Source organism: Monodelphis domestica, chromosome 4 (genome assembly GCF_027887165.1).
Source record: "Monodelphis domestica isolate mMonDom1 chromosome 4, mMonDom1.pri, whole genome shotgun sequence".
NCBI classification, from domain to species: Eukaryota; Metazoa; Chordata; class Mammalia; order Didelphimorphia; family Didelphidae; genus Monodelphis; species Monodelphis domestica.
Genome location: NC_077230.1, coordinates 421474143 through 421495167, shown reverse-complemented (window position 1 = coordinate 421495167; position 21025 = coordinate 421474143). Strand labels below are relative to the sequence as shown.

The following is a 21025-nucleotide window of genomic DNA, read 5'->3' as shown; positions in this document are numbered from 1 at the left end:
GCCTGCATCCGAGCTGCCTCTTTTCACCTTCGTCAGGATGGGGAGGAACTCTGATGCTTGGGTCTCTCTTTCCCCCAGAGCTGTGGCCATTGGTGAGAGAGGGCAGACACCTGGGCACCCCCTCCTGGCATTTGCTGGGCAATGGCGTTTCCCTCCTAAACTTCCTGATCCTAAATAATAGCAATGAAGATGACAGTGAGGTGGGATTTTGAGATGAAGAGTCCTCCAAGAGCCTAGAATCCAATTGTTTCCTTTTATGGATGAAGCCCAGAGAGGCAGTGACTTGTCCAGGGCCACACCATTAAATGTCTTTGGGCTCAAGTCCACTAGCTCAAGGTGCTTAAATAATACTGGATTTAGGAGACAGCTGGGTGACTCAGTGGATTGAGAGCCAGGTCTGGAGATGGGAGGTCCTGGATTCAAATCTGACCTCAGACACTTCCTGGCTGTGTGACCCTGGGCAAGTCACCTACCTCCATTGCCTAGCCCTCACCACTCTTCTGCCTTAGAACCAATTCACAGTATTGACTCTAAAATGGAAGGTGAAGGGTTAAAAACAAATGCTGAATTGGGCATCAGAGGACCTGGGTTGGTACCCTGGTATTGCCACTTAACCCTGGGGAAGTCACTTCTCTCTGTGGGGAGCTTTACCCAAGTTTTTCTCTGGGAGCCTTGGACGCCTGGGGCCTCAGCTCAGGTTCTTGGGGCTGGAGCTGGGGAGGGGGTGGGGAAGGCAGCCATGGGCCTGACCTTTGCTCCCCACCTTCCCCCACCAGTGTCCCTGACCCCTGGACAGTTTGCTCACCAGAGCCACCCCCGCAGGTCTGGCCCAGGAGACAGGGAGGGGGAGGTCCTTCTTCCACCCTGGGACCCTCCCCCCCAGGCCAGCACGAATTTAGAGGGTCTCCCACCAGCTCTGCTGGACAGGGGTCAAATGGGGCTTGGGGGATGGTATCCCTGGGGCAGGCCCTCTGTGCCCTGGGGACCTGGAGGCTCCCTTCCCCTACTTCCTCTCTAGCTGATTCTCTCTTCCTCTGACTCTCTCACCTCCATCCACTGTCTCAGCCCAGACCATCTCTGGGACTGTTTTTAAACTCCACTTTGCCCATTTCTCCACAACTCTCTGTGTGTCCCATGTGCCCTCATCTCGAACCCAGGACCTAGTCCCCCAGTGTGCATGTGTTTCTGGCTGAGCAGGAGTGTCCCCGGGCTCCCCCAGCCCTTTCTCTCCCTGCCTGCCTCCCTGTCCCAGTGGTGGGGCACAGGGCCAGCCCCCTTCTGTCTAGCTGTCTGCTCTGGCCTTCTGGCTGTCCCGGTGTGTTTGTGGTCTCTGCCCACCCTTGCCCCTGAGCCCTGGATCAGCCCTCGCTCCTCTCCCATCTCTGTCGGGCCGGTAGAGGCACAGGGCCAGCCCCCTTCGGTCTAGTTCTCTCTTCTGGCCCTCCCGGTGTGTTTGTGGTCTCTGCCTCGCCCGGCCCTCCCCCACCCCGCCCCCCAGGCCGCGCCTGGCTCCCCGTCTGTCCCTCCGTCCTCCTGAGCCCGCCCCCCGGGGAATTCCTCGGGCTTCCTGGAAAAAACAAGTGGGAGCAGAGCAGACAGGGGCTCCGTCTGTCCCTGGGCTCCCGCCCCCTCCGAGGAGCTCGGGGTCTCTCCCAGAGCGAAGGGGCCGGGGGCCAGGCGGGGCCGGGGCTGAGGCCGGAGGCTGCGGTTTAGCCGCTCCCCAGAGGCCCCCGGATCTGGCCCCCGCCCCGGCCAGCAGCCCAAATATTATTCCACGCGAGCAAGCGAGGGAGCGAGCGAGCTGCCGCTGCCGCCGCCGCCGCCGCCGCCGCGCCTCCAGCTGAAAAGAGCCTTTTTCCTCCTCTTCCTCCTCCTCCTCCTCCTCCTCTGGGGTGCGGGGTGGGGGCGGGGAGGGAGGCGGAGGATCCGGAGACCCCCCGCGGACGTGCTGTGGATGGCCTCCAAGCCTCTCCGGCCCTGCCCCCAGGTCCGTTCGGCGGCCCACACTGAGGGGAGCCGGGGGCTCCTGGACTCGGGGGAGGCTGGCTGTCTGGCTGGACTTGGCCGGCCTGGCGGGCCATCCCCCACCACGCCCAAAGCGGAAAAGTACACTGGCCAGGGACCCAGGGGGACACCGGGACACATGGATGCATGGCCACACAGACCGAGGACAAGGAGACGCACTTGGTGCTCCAGGTGTAGACGTTCAGTTGTAGACAGCAAAGGGGATGAAAGGGCCACTGTGCCCAGAGAGCACTTCTGGCCGGGAGGCTAGCGGGATCCCCGATGGAGAGCCCCTGCGGGCCAACCCCTTGGGGTTACCCATGAGGAAACTGAGGCCCAGGTTCCAGGGCTCAATCAACTCTGACCACGGCCCGCCACTCTTTCTGAGGGGGCACACCCCATCTGTTCCCAGCTCCCACCCCAACCTTTCCTCTCCTTCCTGCCCTCCGGGGGACATGCCCCAGGGCCGCCTGGCCGCATTTCTCCTCTTCCCTTGACCCGAGCTCCATCAGCCCCTCTCCCTCTCCTGGGTCCTCTCCCGGCCAGGGGCTGCCCAGATTCTCCCTCAGGACTGGACGGGTCTCACCTCCCCCAGGAATGGGGTCTCCAGCCCGCCTCCCCTCCCCTCGCACTCCTCCCTCCCCGCAAGTTCTGGGCCGGGTATATATATCTGTGGCCGGCGGCGGCAGCCTGGGCAAACACTGGGGCCTTTGTATCCGCCTCTCCTCTTCTGCCCCGTCCAGCCGGGCCTCTCCCTCCCTCTCTCTGTGGCCCTCCCTCCCTCCTTCCCTCCCGGCACAGAGACGTTCCTGTGGGGGCTGCCAGCTTCCTGTCCCCCCGCCCGCCTGCCGGCCAGAGGTGTGAGCCCCGCGGTGCAAGGCCCAGGCGGCCAGAGGCCCCCGGAACGGGCCGGGGCGCAGCCGCCCCGACCCACCAACGGGATAGACTGGGTGGGGGCCGGCAGGGGCGTGTGTGGAGGGTTTCCAATCCTGGTGGAATTTTTTTTCTTTCTGGAGGAGGGAGGCAGGGGCCAGGGCAGGGGCCCGGAGACTTCCCTGCCTGGCCCCGGGCCCTTGCCTCCCTGGCACCATTCTGGGCCACCTCTCGGGCTTTTGCCATTTCTCTGTGGCTCCCGGTGACGGCTCGATCTGCGCTCTCTCCCTATCCCGGCAGCCGAGTCTCCCCACTGACTCATTCATTCATGCGCTCTGTTCATTCAGCAATCAATCCCTCACACCTCCAGGGGCAGGGTCGGGGTCCTCCTTGGAGGGCCTGGGGGTGGGGGAGGGGGAGGCCGGACCGGAGCCGGCCTTCCCGGGCTCTGCCCAGGGGGACTTGGGCGGCTTCTCTCGGACTTTTACTGGATCTCTTTGTCTCTGGGCTTCTGGGAATCTCGGACTCTTCCCGTGTCTCCGGGCCTCCCCCTGCCCGGGCTGGTTAATGGGTAACGAGGCTGGGGGCTCTATCTGAACGCACATCAGGCGTGTTCTCTGGAGGGGGAAGGGAGGGGGCGACACCCCCACTCCCAAGTATGACAGCTCCGTCCCCTCCCCCTCCAAGCCCAGATCTCCCCCCTCCTGTGACAGCCGACTCAGGCTGGCTTTCCCTCTTCCCTCAGCCTTATCGTTTGTGCCTGTTTGTCCAGGGGGCGGGTTTCCCAGCCCTGCCCTGGCACCTGGGTTACAGTGCCAGGGGCCCAGACGCTTGGGTGTCCCCAAAAGGAGGGCCTGGACACCTGGAGCGGGGAGTTGGGGGCCCGGGGACCGACTGGGGGGGGGCCTGAACATCTGGGAGCCAGGAGAGCGGGCCACCTGGCCTCTGGGGATTTGCTGGTGCCCAGGCCCCTGGGGATTTTGGCGGTGGTGGTTGAGGGGAGAGGGCGCCTGAGAGGAAAGGCAGGATACCTGCGCTGCAGAGACGAGAGGGACTAAGAGCCGCGGTGGGGCTCGGGGCCCTCGTGGTCCCCACGGGGCTCCAGGAGTGGGGCTGGGGGGACACACTTGGCTTCCCCGGTAGCCCATGGGAAGGGGGCCGTGTCTGGGTCCCTAGGAAGCTAGGAGGCAAGGATACCTGGGAGGGGCCTCAGGGAAGTGATTTCTGGCTTCCCCAAAGAATGGAGAACAGGACATTGGGGTGGGGCCGGCGGGGTGGGAAGAGAGGCGCGGGGACCCCTCCCGCCCATAACTGGATCCTTTGTTGCTCTGGCTCCCCTCTCTTTCTCTTGCTGGGCTGAAATCTCTTATCTCCTTCCAGCTGGGTACCCGAGACTGCTGGGGTCCCATCCTTAACCCCTTGGCTACCACCAGATTGGGTGGCCCCTCTCCGCCTCTCCCCCCACCCCCTCTGCCTGCCCGCCCCCGTGACGTCATAAGCAGGAAGTCCTGGTTAATTATTAGTTCCTTGGGGCAGGTGCGGGACAAGGCCGAGTAGATAAGAGACGGCGGCTGGGAGCCTGACCCAGCCCACCCCTTCTGGGTGTCCCTCCCCCACTTCGGGAAGTACCCCTTTTTCTTTTATCTCCTCCGCCTAAGAGGCTTAGAGCCCAAGTCCCTAATACAGTAGCCTGCGGCTTCACGTCCTAGGGGCTAAGACTTTGTGCTCCCTGGCCTCAGTTTCCCCATCTGTAAAATGAGTGTACTATCTTGAGGTCTCTCCAGCCTATACAGACGTCCCCTCCTCTTTCCAGGAACCCTTCCCAAATTAGCCTTTGCTTAGCGTGATGCAGGATAGGAGTACTCCCTGAAGGCTGTGGGCTAGGTCCAGGGGGAGCGGCGTCTCACACTTCCAGCCCGGGGCTGGGGGCAGGAAACCTGAATCCTGGGTTTGCCCCCCTAGTGGTGTTGGAGGGCCCAACGGGAAGGGTCGGCCAGGGTGGGCGGTGGCAGTTGCGGAAAGAGATTCCCAGGGTTTTGGGGTCTGGATCCCTAAAGGGGTTCCTTCCCATCTCCATGGCACTCCTTAACCCCCATCCCCATCCCTGGGGAGCTAGAGCCGCTGTCCCTTGGGGACCAGAGGAGAGGACACGCGGCTCCAGAGTCCTGCAGTGTCCCTTTTGGGGTGCTCATCTCCATGGAACTTAGGGGGGGGGAATAGACGCTCCCCGATCCCCATATCCATTCCCCGGGAGCTGCAATCAGTGTCCCTGGGGAACAGAGGAGAGGACACCCGGCTTCCCAGGATGCTGGAGGCCCGCCGTGTCCTTTCGGGGTGCCAGCTCGGGACGCGCGCGGCTCTCTAGCGCCACCTGGCGGTTTCAGGCGGAACAACGGCGCTCTCACGGCTGGGATCAGACCTGGACCATATAGAATGAGGACTATAGAAGTTCGGCTTGGGACCTTGGCTCCTGTTCGTTTGATGGGCTGTGCGTGTGTGCGCGTGCGCGTGCGGGATCTGAAATCCAGGCCATTTACCTTTGTTAGTTACCTGATACGTGCCAGGCATCGTGGGCAAAGGCGGGCAAACAGCGCTGGGCTGGGGGTCCCCAAAGGCCTTTTGAGAGGGCGCCTTTGGACAGGGAGGCAGGAAATGATGGGCTACTCTTCCGCCCAAAGAGCAGGGAGGCCAGCCTAGAGCGAACTGGAGCAACAAGGGGGAACACCCCGGAGTGAGCCAAGGGAGGCTGGAGGTGGAAGCCAGCCGGGAAAGGGCTTTGGATGCTAAACAGAGGAGTTTGTATTCCCCTGGGGCAGCCAGGAGCTGGAAGCTTCTGGAAGTCTTTCCTGTTCAGACTTGTGCTTTATTATCTGGGGAACAGTGAGGAGAGCTGGTGGGAGGGCTGGCTGGCCCAAGGGGGAGCCACTAAATGCAACGCCTGGGGAGAAGGCCCCTGAAATCCGGAAGAGCTGGCGAGGGCCCAGCCGAGGTGTGACCTGATGGCAGCCCTTGGTTTGCTAGAAAAACCGGAGCCCAGTGCTGTCAAAAATGTTATATTGGAACCTCACCACAATGGTGGGAGACAGGCGCTGTGGTCATCCCTATTTCACCATTAAGGAAACTGAGGCAAAAATGTGAAATGACTTGCCCAGGACCCCACATCTTGGAAGTGTCCGAGGTTGCATTTGAATTCAGAACCTCCTGAATTGGGCCATACAGAGACCTGGGGCATGGCTTTAACATGCCCATAATTGTGGGAGAAGCCTGGCAGGAGTAGGAGATGAGGGAAGGGGCTGAAGATTCGGGAGTCACGGGCAAAGATGCTAATAGAACCTCTGGGTGTTTTAGAGATCTTGGAGGGGCTCCAGAGTACACACCTACCCAAAGGAGGCGAGTCCCCGTTACTCCACCAGCCACAGCAAAGATGGAGAAAGGATTACAGTAGAGACTTATTACTAATAGCTAAAGTTCACATAGTGCCTATTGCTGTACAATGATCTCATTTGATCCTTACCATAAGCCTGGTAGTTGGTGCCATTATACCCATTTTACAGATGGGGAAACTGAGGCAAGCAGGAATTAAGTGACTTGTCCAGAATCACAGTTAGCACGCGTCTGATGTCAAATTTTTGACTTGACCTCTTGACTCCAGGCCTCCCATTCCGTCCACTTTGTGCATCACCAACTGCCCCGCTTACTTTTGGAATTTTGGAAACCTAGAACCTTAGAAACTGCCTGTTTAGACCAAAAGTTCCCAGGCATTTTCTGGTTCCGTATCCCTTGGTTTTCAGCAAACCTTTCCATGTCTCTTAATATTTTGTTGCTATTCAGTCATGTCTAACTCTTCATGACCCCATGACCGTACTGTCAATGGGTTTTCTTGGCAAAGATCCTGCAATCTAAGGTTAAATGACTTACCCAGGGTCACACAGCTAGTGTCTAAGGCCAGACTTGAACTCAAGGCTTGACTCCAGGCCCAGTGCTCTATCCACTGAGCCACCTGGCTGCCTTATTAAATATGAAAGGATATAAATTTGAGCTATCAGTGAATACAAGAAATTAAGTAATGAAATATGTGAGAGGACACATTTGCTATTTACCAAATAGTTCCCATAATCCCATGCCAAGTGTGGCCCGTTTCCTCTTTGCAGAGGAGGAAAATGGGCAGAGAGGGGTCTCAGCCATCAAGGAGTTGGGAGCGCCGGTGGGAATTCAAAGCCGGCTTTGCGGGCCTTCGGAGACTTCGCCTAGAACCCGGCCCTTCTTTCCTGGATGAGGTTGGGGCTCCAGAAATGGAGGCGGCCACAGAAGGCTGAGGCTGGAAGGGGGACCTTGGGATTTCAGAGATGGAGGCCGAATCTCTGGGCTCAGGGGAAGGACAAGGACCCGGTGAGCTGGGCTCAGAGGCTGGAGCTGACCCTGACTCTGATGCAGGGAGTGCCCAGGATAGGAAGAAGCAGGGACTGGCATACGAGTCTTGGAACAGGATGGAGACAGAGACGCAGGCGCAAAGAGGACTCGGGACCACTGGGGAAAAAACCCCAAAGTTCACTTTATTGAAGGAGGCCCCCCTACCCCCCAAAAAGGAGTTCCCCAATCCAGGCATGTTCTCTCTGAAAGGGCAGGTTTGGGGCCCTTTCCCCCTCCCCCCATTACAAGCAGCAGAAAAAAGCCAAGCACTACAGATGGGGGGACACAACTAAAACCCCCTTGGGGTGGGGGAAGCCACTGGCCTGGAAACTACCCCTCTTTCCCCCCTCCCCCAAGGATCTAGGGCCCCAGCAAGGGAAGTTTATGGCTCCATTCATGTCTTTCCCCTCCAGGTGGAGAGCTGACTTTTGCGAGGGTGCTGGCCTGGGCAGGGATCCCCCACCCAAGAAGACCAGGGAACCCGTCTCCCCCTGGGTCTGGGGATGGGGAAAGACGTGAGAAGGGATAGGGACCTAGCTGCCTACAGGGAGGTCTTCCTTGAACCCGTGTCCTCCCCAGGGAAGCACTTGAAGAAGGCAAGGGCACCAATGCTGTCCTTAAACCCCTCACACACACACACATGCCCCCGACCCCGGGGAAAGGGGGCTGGCTGTTCCAGGAAGCTTTGCTCCGAGAGCAATGTGCCCAGTGTTGAGCTTTGGAATTCATCCTTGGACCTGTTGGATTCAGTGGTCAGTTGCTCTGAGGAAGCTCTGTGGGAGGTCAAGGACCCAAGCTGCCAGGGCCCCGACTCTAGGCTTTGGAGGTGTGCTTGAACCGGTCTCCCCCCACAAGCAGAGGTGACTGTTCCCAGGAAGCGCTACTGAAGGGCAGGGACCCAGTGTGTGTCCACAGTCCCGGCTCTGGGGTCTGGGGCTGCCTTTAAATCCATCTCTCCCCTCGGAATTGGAGGCAAGGGTTCCACAGTGGGTTTGTTTTCCTAAAGTCAGACATCTCTGGGTCCGGCTCTGGGCTTTGGGCCAGTCCTTGAGCCCACCTCTTCCCTTCAAACAGCAGGCACCCGCTCCAGAGGCCCAGTGTGCAGGAGAGATGGGTTTGGAGGGCTCCATCTCCCACTGGAAATCGGGGGGCAGCAATTCACAGAATTTGTCCAAAGGCAAAAACCCAGACAGCTGGGTCTCTGGCTCTGGAGGTGTTCTGGCCCCATCTTCCCCCCCAATCTGGAGTGGCTGTTCTGGGGAAGCTTGGCCTCGGGGCTGGACCCCAGGAGTTTGGCAGGGCTCAACCAAGAGCTTTGTGGGTGTCCTCAAGGCTAGCGCCTCCAGGATCAGCTCTGGGAAAGCTCAGTCAGTGGGTAAGGGAAAGGTGTACGGGAAAAGGGGGGGCTGCTCAGAGGGAATAATTTAGCTGCAGGGTCCAGGATTCCAGAAATCTGGGGCCTGGGAAGGGAGTGGGAAGGAGGGAGAGTCAAGCTTAGGGATCTCGCTCCTTCTTCACCTTGATGTCACCGGCCAGGATGGTGGCAATCTCGCCCTGCATGAAGGCCCAGGGCACGCTGGACCCTACTAGTGGGCACTTGTCCCCACTGGGGCAGTAGACCTCACCGGCAGGGCCCATGGTCTTGATAAACTCCCTCGAACAGGGGAAGCAGAACTTGTGGCCTGGCACTGATGGGCACTGTACAAAGTGGGTGTCCTCCAGCCTCTCCCGGCACAGCGTGCAGCACAGGGGAGCCCCAGCCCCACTGGTCCCACCACCTGCCCCGGCCACGCCGCCACTCCCAGACTCCCCCTCTGCTTCTCCATTGCGCGCTACCAGCCTCTGAGGAGCTGCGGGGGATGAGCCTGCCGGGCTGGCTCCTCCACCCCTCCCAGGGCCTCCACCCCCACCTCCTCCCTCCTTGGGTGACTGGCCCAGCCCCTCAGCCACTGTCTTCAGGGCTGCAATGGGTGAAGGAGCCCCAGCTGCTGCTACTGCAGGCTCACCCGGGTACGGGGCTGCTCCCCAGTGGCGCTGCTGCTGCTGCTGCTGTTGCTGCTGCTGCTGCTGCTGTTGCTGCTGCTGCTGCTGCTGCTGCTGGTGCTCCTCGCTGGTCAGCTTCCCAGCCGCCTCTCCCTCTGGCTCAGGGGAGGCTTTGCGCCTCCGGGGGACCGGGCCAGGGGTCCGAGCTGGGCGCGCAGAGGCACTGTCTGGGGACTGCAGGGGCAGGGCCTCGGCGGGAGCCGGCTCGCGGAAGGTACGCACACCGTCGGTGAGGAGCTCGGCCAGCTGCCGCCACTCCCCTGAGCCGTGCCTTTTCTCATACTCCAGGTACTTGAAGCCCGATGAGGCCAGGGCTTTGCCGGGCTCCCGGAGGGCGTCATGGAACATCTGGCGGGCCACCGCCAGGACTCCGGCATAGACGTTACCAGAGCCACAGGGGTACTCGGTGAAGAGCTTCAGCTCAAACTCATAGCCTGGGGGACGGGCAGCTGCATCAAAGGCAAACACCCGCCCCACCAGCCCATGGTCCTTCTTGAATCGCACATTGAAGGGGGCACAGGCCGAAAGGGCCAGCAGCTGGTCCCGAACTGCCTTGGGCCGCCCGTGCCACTCCTCTGCTCGGCCACGCATGGCTTCGTTCAGCTCCGCAAGGCAGTCTGCAGCCCGGGGAGGCTGACTGCCTACCACACTCCCAGCACCCACCCCGGCCACTGCCTTCTCCTTCTCGAAATCGGCCCCATAGCTTGGGCGGGCCGCCAGGGCCATCCCCCTGCCTCCCAGCCCCGACACGGCGGCTGCTAGCAGCCCCGGCGAAACCAAGCCCGGCATGGCCCCCAGAAGAGCCCTCCGGGCCCCATCTGCTTCACCGTTGGCAAGCCGGGCTCCTATCCCAAAGTCCAGGGTGGCTGGTGCCAGGGGCATTCGGGAGGTCTGCCCAGAGGAAGCTGCGGCTGTGGCGATAGACGATGAGGAAGATGAGGAGGACGAGGAGGACGCCCGTTCATAGCGGTCTTGCGGCTGGGCACCAACGGTCTCCTTGCCGGTGGCGGAGGGAGGCTTGAGGGCCGGGGGCCCCGGGGAGCGGCCCTCAGGCAGCGAGTGACTCCGCTTGAGCTGTCTGGCGGCCTCGATGAGCAGCTCGATGCGGTCGGCGCCCTCGAAGTTCACGCAGCCACGGCACACGGCCTCGCTAAAGTCCCACACCATGGCCCACGGCATCTTGGGCAGGTCGCACAGGTAGCACCACTGGCGCCGAGACGCTTGCACTGACGCCATGGCTCACGGGCCAAGCGGCCCGCCTGGGGGGCCGCCGCGGCGCCTCGCTTTTGCCCGGGGCTGCCGCCCGCCTGCTCCGTCGGTTCCTCCCTCCCGCCGTCCGGCCCTCCCTCCCGCCGTCCGGGCTGGCCCGCCTTCTCTCCCTCGCGTAGAGCTGCGCAGCTCCAAGGAGGGGGCGCTCCCGGGCTCTACGTCCGTCCGGAGGGCCCGCCCCGCTCCGCTCCCCTCCGGGGGCACGCTCGGCCGCTCAGGGCCGCCCTGGCCGAGCTCCCGCGAGCGCAGGGCCCAGTCCCCGGGCCGGGCCTCACTGCGGCGCCGCCCCTACCCGCCGCTGCGGCCCGTCGTGGCCCTCGCAGTCCGCTCTCTCCGCTGCCGCGGCCGCCCGCCTTCCTCTGCCCCAGCAGCCGCTTCGCAGGGAAACTTACATAACGCACCCGGGCAAAGCCTTCTGGGGGATGTAGTCCTTTCTCGGGGCCCATCTGGGGACGGGCGGAGGGAGCGCGGCGCGCAGAGTCGCAGCGCGCAGAGCGTATCTCTCACTCTCCAGCGCTCGGCTGACCAGCCGGTCCTCCGCCAGACCCAGCTGGGCTGCGGGAGGCTTCAGGGAAGTCCGAGCAGCCTGCACGGCCCACCAGAAAGGGCATAATGGAGGACTTAGACCGAGAGAACGAACTGTGTGGGAACGTTGCCCCAGCGAAAGGCCGCTTCAGACCGGGAAAGCCTGCAGAGCAGTGGGAAGTCAGGGGGAGGGGGAGGGAATGCTAGGATCTAGAGCTGGAAGCCCCTTGGTTCTCAGGGAAACCAGCCCCCTCCGTTTTCCAGAAGGGAAGCCCAGATTGAAGAAGGGATATGATCGCCCTAAGGTCTACCTCCTGACTCTGGAGGCCCTCAGAAGGGCGTGGTCTACTGGAAGGAAGGCTGGATAGGAAGGCCGGACACTCGGGACGGAGGCTTTGCCCATATCGATATCAAGTAACATACACACACACACACACACACACACACACACACACACAGAGCCTCCTATGGCCCTCTCTCTCTCTGTACAGCAAAGGGTGTGGAGGGAGCAAGAGACTGGACTGACGTATAGAAATCTTGAGCTGAAAGGGAGGTCATCTAGTCTAGCCTCTCTTTTTATATTTGGGGAAACTGAGCAGTGGGTCACGCAGGGATGGGATGTGAAACCAGATGTTTAAAGATCCTTTCTAGTCCCGACTTTCTATCCTCCTATTAGTCCATGGGCTGGGGGAGGGCCAGACCCGTTCAAAGTTCCCCTCTGCCCATCCACTTTAAGTTTATGGCATCTGGGGTAAGGAACTCCTTTCAGTTCTTCCCAGGCACTAATGGGTTAACTTTTTCTGCTCCAAGCCCTCTCCCGCCAGGCTCACTACAATTCCCAGAATGCTCCGTGGCTTGGGGGGGAAAGTGATGAGTTTCCTGCCCCCCCCAATCTTCTTTCTACCCACAATTCTGTTCTCTCCCGTTCAGCTTTGCCCCCTTGATTGCTGACCAGGGAAGTGAGGCCCCCTGTCACCAGTAGAGTTTACCCAGGAGAGGAAGGAACCTGGAGAGCTGGGAGCCTGCGGTCCCCCTTGCTCATTCCCTGCGAAGAGCGCGGGGTTTAGGACCCGCATCTTTACACCTGTGTGTCCTCGGATCTAATGAGTTTAGCTAATCTAATGAGGTAAAGCGCTTAGCACATAGTAGGCACTTAAACGCCAGTTTTCTACCCTCCGTGGACAAACCCCCCAAACTCTCTGGACCTGTTTTTTCTGTAAAATGCGGGTGAACTAGAAGGCACATATGAGTATGTCTAAGACTCCCCTTTCCTCCTTCCAAGGTTCTCCTTCCTGTCAGCCCATTTCTTACTCTTGTAAAACCAGGTCGTTGGATCACAGCCATCCTAAGATCGGGGTGGCCTTGGGCGAGTGTCATTATCCCAGATATGTAAATAACTATCTCAGCTCTGAAATTCCATGGGAGACAATGGGATTGCTGCTTTGGGGTCAGGAAGACCTTGTCTCTGACAGCCTATGACTAACCCTCTCCACTTGTTTCCTGATGTGCAAAAGTGTGTGTGATGCTACCACAGGTCCTCTAAGACCACAGTCACAGGCTTTGTATTAAAAAATAGTTTATTGATATCTTGTTCTTGTGGGGCAGGAAGGCAGGTGTGGAGTGGTAGAGGGAAGTTCTGAAGGCCTGGAGGAGGGCAAGGGGTACTTAGCCCCTCTGGTGTGCTAGGAGGGGCAGGGAGCTCAGGGCCTGATGCCCCCACATTTTTGCCCTTCCGCTTCTGAACTTAGGGTTCAGTTGCCATCCAGGCACAGTGGTGGAACCCTGAGCCTAGCTTCTGGGCCAAGAGACAGGTGGCCCTCACAAGCTTTGAGGAGGTGGGAATATTCCAATTGGGGGACAAGGGGGTCCCTGACCCTCCAATCCCACCCCCACAGAATAGTAATAAATAAGGTTAAACTGAGGGCTTTGCATGTCCAAAATGGGGATATTCCTAAGGCTGTGATACTTGGGGAAGCTGGGCACATGTCTGACTAGGAGGGAGGCAGCATGGAATTGTGGGAAAAGGGCCCTGCATCTGGTGTCTGAAGACCTGGGTTGAATCCCATTCCACTCCTTTCATTGTGTAAGACCGTGGGCAAGTCTCTTCATTTCCCTGGGCATTATTTTCCTCCTCTGTAAAATGAGGGGGCTGGCCTAGGGGGACTCCAAAGTCCCCTCCATCTCTAAATTCTACCAAACTTGTAACTAACCCTAAAGAAAATCAGGCACTAGACAGGGATTGTGGGTGACAGGGACCCTGACATCTTCAGTACAGCCCCAAAGGGAGTTTTAGGGATGGAAGGGGCAGCAGGAAGGAGCAGCTGAAGGGGCTACAGCCCCTTGGAGTCAGTTATAAGCAGTGTTGTGTCCCCTTCCCCCCTCCAAAATGGGCCAAGCAGGGCAGAGGGTAGTGGGAGACTGGGCACAGGCAGTGGGAGAAGGGCTGGGGATGAATCCCTCGGCTCCATCCCAGAGCAGCGCAATCACAGGTTCTTCCACCTTCCCCTCCGTTTTCGTGTTGGGAAACCTTTTCTCCTCTTGGCCGGAGGTGAATCTCTGGGTGGAGGAGACTGGGTACCCTCCCCTTCCCTTGGGGAGGTCCTCACTATGGCTGCTTCCTCCCCCTCCTCAACTGTTGCTGCTGCTGGCTCGGGTGAGGTTTCCACCTTGGGGTGGGCCGGGGCCAGCCCGGCAGCAGGCAGGGACACGGGGGGCTCTGGGACAGCTAAGAGGGGCAAGAGGGCACTGAGGACTTCACTCAGCTTAGCCAGTCCATGGCGCAATGTGCCTTCCAATTCACGGATTGCCTCAGCCGTCTCACGCTGGGCTCGAAGGAAGTCCAGTGAAGGATCGAGGGGAAGTGGCAGGGAAGGTGGTGGTGGGAGGCTGGAAGGAGAAGGGCCTGGGCACGGGGGACGGGGAGGAGGGGACGGGGCTAGTCGAGGAAGCTGGACAATCTGCAGGGTGGCCTGGTCTGGGGCTGGGGCAGGAGGAGGAGGTGGGGAGTCTCTCTCCTTGGGGCGAAGGAGGAGGCCGTCCAAGGGATAGCAGGGAGGGCGGGCTGATGGCTCCGGGCTGCTGCAGGCCTTGCTCCGGATGGAGGTTTCTGCAAAGAGAGTTGTGTGAACCCGGGGCAGCCCCACTGGGGCACCCACCCAAACAACCTCTCTGATAAGCCCCAGAATGCTGCCAATGTCAGGGTGAAGATAAAGCGGGCTATGGAACTATGGTGTGACCTTGGGTGAGTCATTTCCTAAAATGAGGCGGAGTCTGAAGCCCCCCTAGTTCTGATGAGCCACGGGGGCTGGGAGACAGAATGAAGTCAGGGTCTTGTCACCCACCTACATGCCATCTTTCAATGTAAGCATGAGGATCAGGGCAATGGAGCCAGGGAAGGGGGCTGCTGAGAGCCAGGGTGCCCGTTCCCCTCCTCTTCCCAGCAGGGTATTGGAAGGAGAGCCGCCTGGGCACCTGTGCCCTATGGAGGTCTTGGTTCTCTGTCCAGGGCAAAAGAAAATGAGTTTGGCCAAAGCCTCCTAGTGCCCTCGAAAGCCTGGGGATGTCTTAAAGGCGCCCTGATGGTCGGTCCCTTCTCTGCTGTGAGGCTGGAGGACCTCTAAGCGCCCTGCCTGCTCCCGCCAGCTCTTCTGACTCTGGTGCCAGGAGGCGCCTTCCAGGGGGACCTGAGAGGAGGGACCTGCCTAGGGAGGGGAGGCAGGAATCGCTCCCTTGACGCCAATGGCTGACCTAAAGTCGCGGGCTCTGTGGGTCTTGGGAAAGCCAAGCTCCGATGTCCTAGGGTCCCCATGGGCCAGGTCCCTAAGGGCCTGAAGCCTGCAGCTGTGTGCAGTGGCCTTGGGGCCAAGAAGATCTGCGTTGGCATATGGCCTCGGACACGGATGGGTGACTGTGGGCAAGTCCCTAACCCTGTTTGCCTCAGGTCTTCCTCCGTAAAATGAGGACAGGCTGGAGAAGATGTGGAGAAGATGACGAGTCCCTGGGCTTAGAACTGGCCAACCACCACTGCCGCCTGCCTCGTGGGGCTGTGGGGTGAGGACCAAAGCAGAGCTCAGACCTGGGCCTGTATAGATGGCGTGTCTAGCCGCAGCCCGAGCCTTGTAGCCCGGCACGAATAGGAGCTGATGCCCGTGACCCCGCCCTTCTCCATCTGGGGGGCCGCTCCCCTACTCTTGCCCTGCCCACGCTGCCCCACTGCCACTCACCAGCTGGCCTTTGCTCTCCCCCCAGCAGGTAGCGATGAGGGAAGGGGCCGGTTGGGGGAGGGGGGTGGAAGGAGGCCGAGGGGCCGGTGTGGAGCTCGGGCCCCCCCACCACCCCGGGCCCCAGGATGGCAAAGATGGTCTCCTCCTCTGCGGAGAAGGCATCCTCGGAGGCTCCAGGCCCCAGGCCGCTGCCTTGCGTGGAGTGGGGGACCCTGGCCAGCTTCTCCTTGGTCCTGCGCTTGAAATCGTTCCAGCGTTTCTGCACCTCCTGGCCGGTGCGCTTCCAGCTGGTGATGCCGTTGATCTTGGCGGCGATGCCTTCCCACACCCGCCTCCGCTCGGCCACGGTGACCCGTCGGCTCTGGGTGCCGTACAGCTGGGAGTAGTTGGCCCGCACTTCCTGAATCAAGATCTGGTTCTCCTCGTAGGAGAAGCGCGGCTTTCGCAGCCGGGTGATCTCCTCCACTTCACCTGCCATGCTGGTGCTGCGGCCCACACCCGGTCCAGGACCTTTTCCTGCATTGGGGGCTGTGAGAGAAGGGGGGTGACAGGGAGGTGACAGCCGCCCCCATCCCCGAGGACCTCCGGGGCCCCTTCTCCCGCTCCTGACCCCTCTGTGGCACAGTGATCAGCCTCTCCTTCGGCCTGCCATCCCCCCCTCCCTGGGGCTCCCCTCTTCTCATCCACCATCTCCCTCCATCCTGTGCCTCTCCATCCTCCCCAAGGCCATGAGCCGTCTTCCTCTGCCTCAGGGAACCAGCAGCTCCTTCGGGACATCTGGCTACCCCTGTATCCCCACGGACCCCAAGACACGGTCCAACCACCTGCCCTTCCCCATGGAGCTCTCCTCCGGGCCCAACCATCTCCACCCCTGAGGCAGATTTGCTGAGATCAGCTCCCAGCCTGCCAGCCTCCCCCTCTGGCTTCCTGGGCTCTCCCCCAGGCCTTTCTCATTCCACTGCCCCCCCCCCCCCCCCAGCCTTCTCTTCCTTCTCTGGGATCCCTGAGAGGCTGGGAGGAAGAGAAAGGAAGAGCTGCGGCTCCCTCCTTCCCTGCTCAAAGGCCATTCATTGGCCCTCTCTCCCTCTCACCCCCCGCCAATCCCTGCCCCTGTCTGCCACCCCACGTCTCCTCCTCAGTATCTGGCTGCCTTCCTCCCTGAGCGCCTCGCCCAGCCTCCTCAGGGAGACCATCTCCCCTCCAAGGGTTCCGTTAGGGGGCCTGGCCACGAGGAGAGGCAGCTGTGCGAGTGAGGGGCCGCCCAGGGCAGGGATGCTGAAGGCCGAAGGCTATCCGGGAACAGGAGGCCTGGCTCAGGGCCTGGTGGACACTCCAGGCAGGCAGGCAGGGCTGGAATCCGATGCCCAGGGCCTTCCCTGCATGGGTGAGCCTGGAGCAACTTGGGGAGCAGGGTGGCAGTGGGACTAGGAGGTCGAGGAAGCTGGGAGAGCTTCTGGCAGAGCCTCGAGGAGAGGAGGTGCGGGAGACCCAGGAGGCAGACTAAGAAAGGGCCTCGAGTCCTGGGGGTGCCTCACAGGATGGCTCAGTCCTATTGGATGAGGACGGAAGGACCAGGGAGCTAGAAGGGCACTGGGACGAGGCCGGAGACCCCATGGGGCCTAGGGAATAGCACAGGGGGCTCCCTGGTGAGAACGAGGGGAGCCTGGAGAACAAGGGGGGCCTCTCGAGGGGAAGGCTGGGGGTGCTGAGGGGACTTGGGGGGGTCTGGCAATATGGGGAGGTTGCGGAATGGCAAGATCAGGAAACAGTTCAGGAGCTGGGGGGGAGGCTGCCTAGGGGGAGCTGAGGAGACTGGAGAGGCCGGAGGACAGCTTGGAAGGAAGGGGGTGTGTGGTGGCAAACAGCGGCAGTGGGAAAGGGACTGGGGAATAAGGGGGGCAGCAGGGAACCACAGGGCAGAGGATTCTCGGGAGGGGCAATGCCCGTGACAAGGAACAGGGTCCTGGAGAGCCAGGGGAGTGGGGTCTGGGGACCATGGGAGCTATAGAGGAGCATGTCAGAAGGGGAATCCTGGAAGGACAGGGAGGTGGGAACTAAGGGAGGCATAGTGGGCTACCCGAGAAGGGGGTTCAGGGGACTAAGGGGGGTTGGGGACTAAAGGTATTGCTGGCACCCCAACAGGGGGTCCTGGGACCAAGGAAGGATGAGTATTAAGGGAAAGTGTAGTGGGGTACCGGGCAAGAGAAGTCCTGGGGAGTGGAGGGGGAGGGGAACTGACAGAGCAGAGTAGGGTACCTCGGGGTTCTGGGGAAGGTAGTCCTGGGGATCACAGATTGGTCTTGAGCACTAAGGGGTGCAGGGATTTGGGGGATCCTGGAGACTATGGGTGGCAGGGCAGAGGGTTCCCCCACTCTGGGCAATGAGAGGATACAGGAGTTGTAAGGGCCATGAGTAGGGGCATACCCCTGGGGTCTTGGGGGCTGGGAGTCAGGGTTTGGGATGCAGTGGGTCCTCCCCCCACATCCTGGGCACTAGAGGGAGTGCAGAGTACATGGAGTTCTGGGGACCATGGGTGGAGGTGAATCCCCAGAATTTGGGACACGAGAGGTCCAAGGGTTTGGGGGTCCTGCAAGGTCCTGGGCACTAGGGAAACTAGGGGTTTGGGAAGGTGCAAGGGGTATGGAGTGCCATGGCTGAGGATGCATCCTTGGGGTCTTGGCACTAAGAGGATACAGGGTCATGGGGCCCCAGGAGCCATGAGGAGGGATGCAGTGGGCACCAGGGAGTAAGGGACTGGATGCAGCAAGGGTGCTGGGGGGAGGCATGGGGTTCTGGGGGCCATGGGCCAGAGTTTTGGGCACTGGAGAATATAGGGGTTTGGGGGTTCTGGAGAGCAAGGTCCCCCAGTCCTAGGCATCAGGGAGCACAGGGGTTTGGGGGGGGTGGGGGTATAGTGGTGTCTCCCTAGTCCTGGATGCTAGAGGATGCAGGGGTTTTGGGGGGGCTGGGTGGGAGTGTAACAAAATCTCCCCACCTTGGGAACTAGAGGGATATGGGAGTCTAGAGATGGGTGCACCCCCAGAATTTGGGGCACCAGGGATACAGGGGTTTGGGGGTCCTGGAGGCTATGGGCAGGGGTGCAGCAGAATTCCCTGGATCTGGGCACTAGAGGAGTATGGGTGGGGTGCCACCCAAAGTTTGGGGCACTTGGGGTGCAGAGCATGGGGTCCGTGAGTGGGGGTGCACCCCTAGAGTTTGGGGCACTGGGAAGGGTGACTCACCGGCCCCCGCCCTGGCTGGGGCTCCAGGCGCTCCCTCAGCAGCAGATCCCTCCCAGGCCGCCCGCTCCGCTGCCGCCGCCGCTGCCACCGCAGTTGCCCCACCGGCCCCTCCCCCTGCCCGCCCCGCCCGGCCCCGCCCCGCCCCGGCCTCGCGCCCCGTCGCCCCCTCGCGGTCCACACACACCGCCCTCGCTGGGTTCCAATGCGCAGGCGCACAATGCTCTGATGCGTGCCTTCCCCTTCTCCCTCAACCCGACCCAAGGTGCTGGCGCAGGCGCAGAAGTTCACCCTTCTCTAATCCTCTTTCCTCTGGTGGGTCTAGGGCCACTACAGACTGGACCTATGGCGCAGGCGCAGGAGCTCCTTCTTTCGTTCCCTTCCCTACCTCCCTTGGGGCGCCAGCTCCCTCTGTTTGAGCAGGCGCGGGACTCTCCCTGACATGTTACGCTGCCCTAGCGCTAAGGACACTCATCCACTCCCCCACCCCCCACTCCCTGCGCAAGCGCAAAGCCTCCAGGGACCAGCGCGAAGCGGGCGGGGGTGGATGATGATGGAAGAAACAGGACAGGAGGCCTATGAAGTGGAGGGGGCGCTCTAGCCTTGAGCTCTCGGGGAAAAGGAGCGAGGACAGCGGGACATTGCGGGAGCGACTGCCTTACAGTGCGCTTGCGCCCCGGCGCATTGCTCCTTTTCCCCAGGGAGGGAAGTCTATGAGGTTTCCATGGGAACCGTTGGCCAATGAGAGAGCGAGATCGAAGAGCGCATCCCTGCTCCCCTTGTTTCCCCAGTATTCCTCCCCATGTACTCCTCTCTCCTCTCTTCTGCTTGCTCCCTCTGCCTCTTCTTCATCCCTCCTACCCCTGTACCCCATTTCCCCCTTTCTCCCTTTGGATTCTGCTCCTTTCTACTGCCCCCTGCTGTCTTTCTCAGCCTCTTCTTCCCACTCTTCCTCCTTTTCCAATCTTCCTCCTCTCCTCCCCCTCCTCTCTCTGGATTCCTCCCCTTTCTAACCCTTCCTCCTCCCTTTCTGTTCCATCCTTGGCCAATCCTTCCTCTTTTCTCTCTTCCCCCTCCTCCCTTTCCAAATCTCTCCTCTTCCAGTGCTCTTTTCCATCTCCCTCTCCCTCCCGTTTCTGACTTCCTCCTCTTTCTTTCCTCTCCTCCTTCTTAGTCAATCAACAAACTGCCTTCCATCCATCATCCAGAGGAACATCCCTAAAGAAGGGTTCTTCCATCCTATCCCTGCGACTACCACCTGCTGTGGGGGCAGGCAAGCCAGCCTTGCAGAAGCAAAGAGGACATGTGCCAGATGGGTTAAGCCACCTTGACCACCACCTCCTCTCAGGACCTGGAGGAAAGATCTCCAAAATCCTGAGCTTAGTCTTGAATACAGCAATTCCCCTGCCCCCACCTTGGGTCCTGTCTCCAGACTGGCCCCACAGCATTAGTCCAGGAAAGCAGCCCCCATGGAGATACAATCTGTCAACTGTCTGTGCAGCCCTCACCTCCTGAGGACCTGGAATAGAAAGATCCAACTACCAAGGTCCTTGGCACTGTCCAGTGATTGAACAGCAGAAACCAATAGGGTTTTAGTAACATCACTAGCTGTTAAAGAAAATAGTTACCATCTGCTTTGTCAATGCACCCAAAAGACACCAGAGCCCTTCCATCTGACTTGCAACTGAAACTTCCTCTTGGAACTGCCTCTTCCTATTAGAAGGAGAACTGTATACAAGCAGTAACCAGCTTGTTTTTCTGACGGTAGCCCTAGTGCTTTGCCTAAGCATTTAATAAATGAATTTTCTTTTATTCATTCATCCATTCATTTATGTACCAGGCATTGTGCCAGCACCCCATGAGTCAAAGGAAAATGTGAAATAGTTCTAGCCCTCAAAGAACATATATTCTGTGAGATAATGTGTATGTAAGATATATAGGTAAAAAGTGGGAGTTTGGGGAGGATTCAGCATTGGGGAAGGTCTAGAAGGTGTGGGTAAGATCAGAAAAATCCTTATGTAGGAGATGATGGTTGATCTTTGTCTCTCTCTTGTCCTTTTCCTCTTCCTTCCTACTTTTTCACATGCTCTGCCTTCCATTTTCTTTTCCCTTCTGTGCTAGGTGGCTCATTGTATAGAGCAACAGACCTATAGATAGGCAGACATAAATTCAAATCTGGTCTTCCTCACTGTGTGACACTGGGAAAATCATTTAAGTCTCTGTCTCAGTTTCCTCATCTGTAAGATTTGGGACAAAAATAACATCTATACTTAACTATGTGACCTTCACCTCTATCTTGTTTTTTTTCATCTGTAAAAATGGGGATAATAAAAGCAGCAAGGTGGCTCAATAAATAGAGAGGCAGGCCTAGAGATGGGAGGTCCAGGGTTCAAATTTGATCTCAGATACTTCCTAGCTGTGTGACCTTGGGCAAGTCAC

The 21025-nt window shown here is 59.9% G+C and overlaps 2 protein-coding genes across 2 annotated transcripts; both read right to left on the bottom strand.

The window, feature by feature from the left end:
- Positions 1-7409: 7409 nt before the first annotated feature.
- IRF2BP1 (interferon regulatory factor 2 binding protein 1) lies at positions 7410-11433 on the bottom strand. Its single transcript, XM_007492124.3, has one exon. It carries the CDS (start codon positions 10564-10566, stop codon positions 8782-8784), a length of 1785 nt encoding a protein of 594 aa, XP_007492186.1. The 5' UTR covers positions 10567-11433; the 3' UTR covers positions 7410-8781.
- A 1250-nt stretch (positions 11434-12683) lies between these two features.
- MYPOP (Myb related transcription factor, partner of profilin) lies at positions 12684-19030 on the bottom strand. Its single transcript, XM_007492123.2, has 5 exons — positions 18975-19030; positions 18590-18837; positions 15348-15875; positions 14466-14621; positions 12684-14230 (listed from the first exon to the last, which is right to left on the bottom strand). The coding sequence occupies exons 1-5, from the start codon at positions 19028-19030 to the stop codon at positions 13608-13610; spliced, it is 1611 nt and encodes a 536-aa protein (XP_007492185.2). The 3' UTR covers positions 12684-13607.
- Between the last annotated feature and the right edge of the window lie 1995 nt (positions 19031-21025).